Genomic DNA, 9,486 nt, shown 5'->3' on the forward strand with positions numbered 1-9,486 from the left:
AAAAGATTCCACTATTAAAAAAATAATTTTTTCATGGGTTCCAAATTTATTTATTTTTTTTAAAAAGAGTATGCAGAACTTACACACCCTAAGAATGCAAACATTATTTCTCTTTATGTCGCCATAGTGGACTGTCTTTTGTATATTATTACATCTCAAACGATTTTTTAGAATGATCGTTGGAAACAATATTGTAGACATGCCAACAAATTATTATAGAATCGATATGGAAGGTTTTAACTTAAAACACATGAAGAAGCCTTGAAATAACTTCAGCATGTTGTGATTGTAAGATGTAACTGGTAAGAGTCAGCTTCTGAATTAGTCTTATCAGGCTCAAATACATGATGCATGTCTGGCACAAAGCTATTTCATTTCATGTCGGCAATGATCAGTAAATTAAGCACTTTGAGGGTCTGTGTCTCAATTCATTTGAACACAAACAAGACATATCACATTTCAAATCCAATCACGGCTGGTTTATGTCTAATGCTGCTTTGGATTTTATGTATTCTTATGCATAAATGCTGTTAGAGTCTCCATCATATTTGCACACAAAGTTCCAAAAACTAAGAGGAACTCAACTCTACTTTGGACTCAAACTTAAAAATAGAAGAAGTTAAGGGCCTTTTTATTGGTTGAATTACCCAATGAGTGAGGGCTTGTACATGTATCCATATCCACTTTGCTTTGTGCAGCATGAAGTGGTGACAAATATAATTCTCAAATTGGAAAATATTGGGAAATGAAGATGCATCTTCACGTTGTATTGCAGTGAGAAACATCCAAAAGTGAAGTCAGAGGGGGACCATTAACCAAGTTGAGTGCAAACATGAGACTAGTCCTCAATATCCTTCCTTCCTTCCTTCATCAATCTCCTCAACCTCATTTGTCTAACATGCCATGGCCCTCTGCAACATAAAAATTTGTCAGCATCCATCATCAATCATAAACTCGCATCCGACATACAAACTAATCTATTTGCAGTAGTAACGAGCAATGTTACTCTTCATACTGTATTTTGTTATCCTCAATCATGTTTTATTTAATATATGATACAACGTGATTCGAGATGATAAAATTCAAGACGCATTTGTGAAGTTTAAGTGGATATTGCAGCAGTCAGATTTTGCAATTAGGAAGTGAAACAAAGTACTTGGCTTTGGGTTATGTATTATTTTAGAGGAAGTACCTGCATTGTTTCTAAAGCATCTGACTCTGAGCTGAAGTCATAAAATGAGCTTGCTGCTGTAAGCTTCATAGAAAGGAACTGAACACAAATTCAAAGAAATGTAAAAATATATCAAATTAATCGTTAAATGGTAACTTAAAAGGCAAATAGGTGATTATAATTTTGGCTCACCTCCACCTGATTTTGTAAGGACTGGACATAATTAATTATCTCATCCAGCATCACTGCCATTCCCATTCTCTGTAATCCAAAATGCATGCATTTTTTAATTTTAACACAATAATAAACTATAATTATCTTCTATTTTGTTCTAAAATTTGGTTATTTTCTTTAACTTATAGCATCCAGGGACAATGTCTTGCAAGCATCTGAGTCTGTCATTGATCTTTCCTCTTCTAACCTGATTGAAAACAAAGCATTCATCAACCCCAAAATCACTTTCAAATCATAAACAAATAATTTCTCACTATGATTATTTTGGGGTGAAGGTGGTGTAAAGATTTACCCTTTCTGCTAAGCTGTGACTATCAGTAGCTTGGCCTCTTCTAGCTCTAACATGAACAACTTCTTTTGGTTTCTGTTCTTCTTCCTTCTGGGTGTTTTTCACTCTCTTCCCTCTTCCTGAACTCTGCAAAACATACAAAACAAACAACCCATGAAGCCAAAAACTGGTCAAAGAAACATACTATTTCCTCATGTCTTCTTTCTAGTGGAAAAATATGCCGAGGAAATATCAAATATAACAAACCATTACATTTTTCCTCTTACTCCCACTTTCTGAAACTGGAGGACTTGAGGTTCCAGAGCTGCTCTCAGGCTTTTCCATTGATTTTCTCTTCTTGCTTTCATGGAATTCATTTCCAGCTGCAGCATTCATTACAGGCTGAGCAACAGACACCAAATTCTGGCTGAACTCCTGGAGGACAGAACCGAGAAGATTTTCACCCAAGTTTCCTGTGAATTCAGGTACTTCATGGCTGAAGAAATTGTCGTTGCAGAAAGGCATGATGCACTGGAAATCAAGCTCTGGAGTGGTCAGCACACTTGGGTTTATACCTGTGTATTGGTTTGTCATGATCTCCATGTTCGGATCAATATCTGATACTGGAAATTGGGCTCTAAAGCCTTGAAAACCTGCTGCGAATTCAGCCATGGAATCTGAAAACAGAGGGCTTTTCTCTTAAGAGAGGATTAAGAAAAACTGGGTTCGTGGATGATGAGAGTGGTTGAGTCAATGCTGCTGTATTTATAGCGTGGGATTAAGGTACCAAGTAATGTACTAGGCGTAAGAGCAGTGAACTAGTTAAAGTTAAATTTTAGTTAAAAAATACTAAAGTGTCAAAGTGCAGTAGTGGGCTCAGAATATGAACAGTATTTTTAACTTTAAATCGTATTGCTAACTAAATTTGTTGAGTTAAAAGAGACTGATCAAATATTATTTTTGAACTAATTTCCCTTGAGTTCTTTCATGGAGTGCTCCGTTTGTTGTGCCACAAAACCTTATTGCTGTTGAAAATATCTCTTCCATTTTAATTTCTTATACAATGTATAAATTTGTTTTTATTGGATTTTGATGTCCGTAGGGTTATTGATAATTCTTATACTTCTATTGAAGTATGCAACTTTTTTAAAATGATTTTTAAGTTTTCGTGTCGCAATCTATTGTTATGTGAAAAGGATTCAGTTCATTTTCAGAATTTCAAAATTTCAATTTTCCTTTCAGGATTCTGTTTTATGTGAAAATGAATTTTTAGAATTAAAATAATGAAAAGTTAAAAATTAATATTTTAATAAAATAGTGAAAGATTTGTTAAGTCTATTATTTAGTGTTGTAAAAAGTAAGTAGCTAACATTGTAAAATTGAATTTTTTAGCTAAATTTGAGACTATTACTAGTAATCTAACGTTACTCAGGATTTTAGTAAATTATTTTCATATTATAATAATAATAATAATAAGAATACGATGATGATGAAAAATAAGGCATTATTTGTGAGAGAGCACGTGGCAACTCCAACTTCTGTCCGTATTTTTAATAAAATTATATTTTTTAAAAATTATTTTTAAATATTTTTAAAAAAGATATATAAATTTACTAATAATTAATTTTTTAATTAGTAAAAAATTTCAAATACACTAACAATCAATACCAAGAGACAAAACCAGAGAACAGCCTAATATTTTCCTTCCGGAGATATATCCAATATCAAAATGGGCCCATTTATTATATATATTTTTATTTTTTTATCAATTATTTTATTCTATTTCATTTAAAAAAATTTATTTATCATTATTTATTTATCATCATCTTCTTAATATTTTTTAATATAATATTAAATGATGATTCATAAATAAAATATAATAAATAATTTTTAATCATTTAATATCACATTATAAAATAATAAAAAGATAATAATAAAAGAAATAATGAGTATTTTTCTTTTTTATAAAATAATAAAAAGATGATAATTAAAAAAATGAGAAAAAATATTTTGACTGTTGTAAAATTAAAATTAAGAAAATGAGATTTTACATTAATTGATGATTGATCACATCAATCTGTAGACAAAATATCAAGTAGAGGGTCACATCAGCAAGGTTTCAAATTAGAAGAAAATATGTTTAAAAAATATATATATAATTTTTTTTGTTCTTCATTTTTTTCGTTTTCCAAATAAAAACATTGACTTTAGTTTATCTCTCGAACGAAATATTACATTTTCATTTCCTCCTAAAAAATAAATAAAAAATTAAAAAAAAAACTTAGATTGAGGTGAATAGTCAAAGAGAAATGATATTTGAAGTCGTGATTGTACAAGTGGCGTGCAGTCGCTTTAAAAAAATGAATTAATATGGGATCCACATGAAAAAAAAAACTAACTTTTTAATCGTGGACCTCACTTTTTTTTAAAACGATTATGCGACGTTTACAATTTCACGACTATATGTAACATTGCTCATAATCAAATATTGTATAGAAAAGTTTTTGTTTGAAAAGTGAAAAGCTAAAATATGAATGATTTTGCTAAATTTTAGCTAGTCCGATAGCTAGTGTATAATTTTTCAAAGCGTATACTTTATTTTTATTAAGAGTAGTAATATATGTATTTATAATTTTACGTATAAGATTCATTTTATAAGTTTTTTTTTTAAATTATATAATTTTTAACATATTAATAGTTGATATGCAGAGAAACAAACTTTTAGTAAATTTTTCTTAAATATAGTTAGCAATTTTCTTTTATTAAGTTAACCTCTAACCTTCGTAATTTTTTTTTAATAATGCCAAAACAACTTCATTAACAAAACCAAATTACAAATGATTATTAGTTCAACTGACTTGAGAGATAAAATGCGGGAATGACTCCCACCATACATTGATATTATTCGCATTCCAAGCATTTCTAACAAGCTTATGAGATGCATTTTCCATTCTGCCCATATGTTGAATTCTGCGTCTGTCGAAATCTCTACATCAGTCCCCTAATATCTTTAGTGATATTGCCTGGCAGTAATATTGATTTACCAGTCCCTTGGATTTCTTGGACCAGTACTAGAAGGGAATCACTTTCTAAGATAAGCTCAGGTAATCCTAGATGAATACACATTTGCAAACCCCTTAGCATTGCTATAAGGTCAATCTCTGAGGCCTCAGCTACTGCATATGCTTTTTTGCTTACTGCCGTTATAATTTCCTCTTGGCTATTGCAAAGGATGATACCTTGTTGGTCATGGAACATAGCCCCATCCACATTCAGTTTCATGGCATCTTGTGGTGGAGGTTTCCTTCAACAGCACTTCTTAATGTTGCTTATAGGTTCTCTTTTGATGTCTTTAAAAGTTTTTAGTACAAATACAACATGGGTGATCACATAGTCAGTTGTAACTATTTATCTTTAAACACCATCTGATTTCATCAAAACCAACAACCCCATGAAATCAGAAAAAATAGCTCTAGATCCTACCTGTTGCCTCTCTCACTCTTCTGTCTAGCAATATCCACAAAGTCTTGGTTAGGATTAGTATTATTTAATGCAAGTAAGTGCCTGATCCAGCTCTCCTTTAGGGTTGGACAGTGATACAAAGTATGTACCGTATTCTCCAGTGCATTGGAGCAAAACTGGCAATTGTCTTCATCTAAGGCTTTCCTCTTCTTCAGATTAGATATTGTAGGTAATCCATTCATTCAAGCTCTCCAAGCAAAAACCTTTACCTTGTTGGGAATTTGCATTTTCCACATTTCCTTCCATATGTGTTTTGCCAACCATCATTAGAGCTCTCCCCTTCCACCGCTGCCATTCCCATCATAGTAAATTTCATTATTAAATAAAATTCTAAGTGTGTTTAATATTTTATTATTTAGTATAATAGATCATTTAATTTCCTTAACCTCCTCTCTTATTTTTCTCTAAATCCGCATATCCTTCAACCCAAAAAAAGAAAAGAAAGTGGCATTCTATTATTAAGTCATTGTAAAGAACACGCCATCTATATCATTAATGTGGTACGATTTGATTTGCAAAATTTAAATCTATAATTTTTTTATAAATTAAATCCTGTCACATTAGCAGTATGCAATGTATGCACCATTCCGACTTATAAATAAAAGTTTTTAAAAAAGAAATAAAGGTAGCTTTATGATCTTGTCCAATAGTAATGATCATTGTTAACTACACAGGTCCATGTAAACTGCACTTGCAGATAAATTGACTCTGCTCTGCTCCTAACATAAATGATGTTTACATTACATCTGAATCCATAAGATGAAAAGTATTCAGATCTTTAATAGGGCTCATTACATGCATGTGGGATGTGGGTTTGGCATTTGGCAATTTCATTTAATTTACTTAAAGGCCTACATGTATTCCTAATGCTTTGAAAGTCCAAATGCAATATATAGGCATTGAAAACTAAAGATTTCCCATCCTCATTTGGTTCTCATTTCACTTACATTAAGCATCAATGCACAAGTTCTTGTTAAAAAAATTGAATGCTTGACCAAACTCTTTTTTTAAGTATAAACGTAAAAAGGTAGACTAACTAAGATCATGTTTAACATTTGGTTATACAGCTTAGATAAGAAGAGATGAGATGTTTTGTTGAAAGTTAAATATAATTAGATATTCTAATATAGAGAAAGATAGACACAGTATTAAATGTTGAGTAATGATAGATATAATTTTAAGGTGTACAAATCCCACACACTCTATTAGATAAAAAGTTTGGTCCATATCAAAAAAATATTTTTTTATGTGGGTCTCCAATTTATTCACTATTTTCAAAAGTGTAGAGGCAAAAATTGGCTAGGATTAGATGACTAAATGATAAGGTTTATCTTATCATTATTTGATTAAATTTGAATGAATGATAAGGTTTATCTTATCATTATTTGATTAAACTTGGATGAATGTAAAATAAGTATTGATTTGTATCTAAACAATATTGAGTCTATCTAGAAGTCTTAGGTGTTGTTTAGATAAGTCTCTGAAGTCAAAATCGAGTTTTGATAGCATTGCACTTATCCAGAAGAAATCTGAACAGAGTTTAATCTATATCAGAAGAAGTTATCACGAAATGTTAGCAGTCCGTCGGGACGCGTTTTCGCGTCTGTTGCTAACCGTCAGCAGAGTCCTACTGCAACTACAACTCTTTTCAGACCTTCTATTTAAAGGGATTCGGTTTTGTATCTCTTCAAGGACTTCATGCCACGAATTTTACAGAGAAGATTCTGAGTGTTCATGAGAGAAAATTCACTTGAGAATTTTCATGGGGTTTTTCATATCTTCTTGAGTGTGATCATGTTTTGAGTGTGAAGGAATATCGATTGGATTTCAGCCTCTGGAGTTCCAGAAGGGAAGTCAACATTTGAAGATCGCCAGAGGTTCTGGCTGCTACTGCGGTAGAAGACAAACGGGTCGTTTGTCTAGGCAAGTAAGAGAGTCGAATTGCAAAGGTTTTGTAATTGATTATTGCTTGTAATTGTTCTTCAAATAATAAGATTGACTTTCCTGGGTTTGGCTGCCCTGTAGGGTTTTACCTTTAAAGAGTTCTTTAAAAGGTTTCCCTTCGTAACCAATTTTTGTGTCTTGCAAGTTTGATTATTTATTTTAAAGTATTTGATTCGTTTCATAATCTTGATAATTGAGATCTAACTTATTTGTTCAAGGAAATTGGTAGACAATTTCGTAGTTTTACAGAGGTACGTTGGGAATTTCAAAAAGGAACGTGCGAGACTCGAATTTCCTATCTTACTGGTAGGATGGGGACTGATGCAACAACAGTTACTTTCTTATATTCAAGACAGTTAGAAGAATTAAAGGTTATGGTTCTCCATATCAATCTAGAGATGACACGATTAAGGTATGTAGAAGAATTATGATTCTGTCCAGTGTCCAAGTTCTACACTACACTAAAATATTTTTAATGGCAGCACCAAAAGATCTGATATATTGCCAAAAGTGATGCATTTGAATCCAACTTCATTGACTCTTATATATGCATTATCAACATCACTCAAGAGATTATATAATAAGCATATTTGACTTGACGTGGGAAAGTTCGAATAACTGATTAGCATAGGTAGTGTATAGTATCCAATGTTGTTTTAGAGTGAGAAGTTTTTACTCTAAAATTTCAATAGTACTATTGACTTGTCGTTTTGGAAGTTGACTCAGATGTGACTTGGGTCTTTCGGAGAGTTGTGCCTAGAATGACCCGATGAAAACGTCGAGAATTTAAACTGGATAAATTGCCTTTCTCATGAGATTCTAATTGTACTATTGAGTAGTCTTTTTAAAATAGAGATCTATATGTGACTTGGATCTCCCTCAAGACATTATACAATGAGCTTTCATCTTAACCAATACATACCATCAACGACTGTAAAAAAAAATAAAAAAGTAAAAAGAAGAGAAAATAGTGCAAAATTTCTTATGATCCATGATGGGTTTTTGCAGCAATTGGCTTAGTTCATGGAACTGCAAAAAAACAAACAAAAAATGATAGTTAAGTTAACAAGAGCTGGAATCAGAACTGGAAAGATAAAAGTCTATTGACAAGCAGTCTAGCTAACATTAATATCCATTGTAATATGTATGCAGTAGAGGGAATTGGAAACTTCCATATACAGTATATATTGTGAAACTAGTTGCAATAGTGCATTGGAGAAAAAAAAATATCTAAAGTTCGTATTTGAATTTGAATATCTCAATTAAGAAAGAGAAATACTTATAAAGTAAACCTTAGATCATTTATTCTGTCCGTATAAATATTTCGAACGGTATTAAAGCATGCTTTCCAACAATAGCACTGCTACCCATACAAAAGAAAACAGAATATATTGAACAAACTTTATACATATACATAAACAATATATGTGTATGTGCACCACTACAAGAAAAATGACTTTTTACATCACTTAAATTTATCGTAAAAAATATAAAATGTGGTGAAATTATTGCATATATAAATAAATAAAGGAAAGCCCTTCGATAGCAAGCATATATACACTGTATAGTTGGGGATTAATTTCTTTATTTTTTCGCTCCTGTGTATTAAAAGGTACTAAAAATAATTGAAGCCTTCCGATTAAGGTAGAGAATAGCAAATACAGTTCTATATATTATTTCCAGAATAAACGATCACTTGATCACGGTTGTGAATGTAGACAGCCAAGGCCCATGGAGCTGATCTCAGGCCCAGTCTAAAGAGGCCCATGATGACAAACAAGCCACCGTACATAATATAATTATTCTACGTAATAAACAAGCATGTTGAGATGGTCTAGATTATTTAAATTAATTTATAAATAGTAATATTTTATGAGTTCTATTAAGATATATTTGAATGTATGAAATATGTTGAGATATGTGTGTAAATATATGAAATAGAATGATATATATTTAACTTTTTATAAGAAATTAAAAAAATAATAAATTCTATCAATGATTGATTTGAGATATATTGAGATGGATTTAACACCCAAAAATAGCTAGGTGCGCGAGATGTTATTAAAGTAGAGCTCACACAAAAAATGTTTCCCACAAGATAGCAATAAGGGTAAAGAAATATTTAGCCATAAAAGAATTATATAAAAATAAGTCTATAAAATGACGTGATTGGATATAATAAGTTAGATTATAAAGTCATTTTTATCGTAAAATAGATTTAATGGATCATATGAATTCACGTCAATTTGTAAATTTATTTTTATAAAAACTCTTTATATATGTAACACTTCCCTTATAAATAACCTGATAATGAGAAATGATTCCTTAAATACTCTCCTATTTTTCG

General features: G+C 31.1%; 1 protein-coding gene across 1 annotated transcript; it reads right to left on the minus strand.

Annotated features, from left to right (window-relative positions):
• Window positions 1-603: 603 nt before the first annotated feature.
• On the minus strand, window positions 604-2,422 carry LOC122299488 (transcription factor BEE 3-like). Its single transcript, XM_043109826.1, has 6 exons — window positions 1,947-2,422; window positions 1,698-1,820; window positions 1,527-1,592; window positions 1,364-1,432; window positions 1,193-1,270; window positions 604-911 (listed from the first exon to the last, which is right to left on the minus strand). Exons 1-6 carry the CDS (start codon window positions 2,343-2,345, stop codon window positions 894-896), a joined length of 753 nt encoding a protein of 250 aa, XP_042965760.1. The 5' UTR covers window positions 2,346-2,422; the 3' UTR covers window positions 604-893.
• Between the last annotated feature and the right edge of the window lie 7,064 nt (window positions 2,423-9,486).

This window comes from Carya illinoinensis, chromosome 16, assembly GCF_018687715.1.
Source record: "Carya illinoinensis cultivar Pawnee chromosome 16, C.illinoinensisPawnee_v1, whole genome shotgun sequence".
In the NCBI taxonomy this organism is placed as follows: Eukaryota; Viridiplantae; Streptophyta; class Magnoliopsida; order Fagales; family Juglandaceae; genus Carya; species Carya illinoinensis.

What these genes read in the sequence shown, in the direction of transcription:
- LOC122299488 (XM_043109826.1), bottom strand. Translation starts at nt 2,345, where the DNA reads ATGGCTGAATTCGCAGCAGGTTTTCAAGGCTTTAGAGCCCAATTTCCA. An exon ending in GTGGGAGTAAGAGGAAAAAT is followed by an intron (nt 1,821 to 1,946) that starts GTAATGGTTTGT and finishes TATGTTTTGCAG; the next exon opens with AGTTCAGGAAGAGGGAAGAG. An exon ending in CCTTACAAAATCAGGTGGAG is followed by an intron (nt 1,271 to 1,363) that starts GTGAGCCAAAAT and finishes ATTTGTGTTCAG; the next exon opens with TTCCTTTCTATGAAGCTTAC.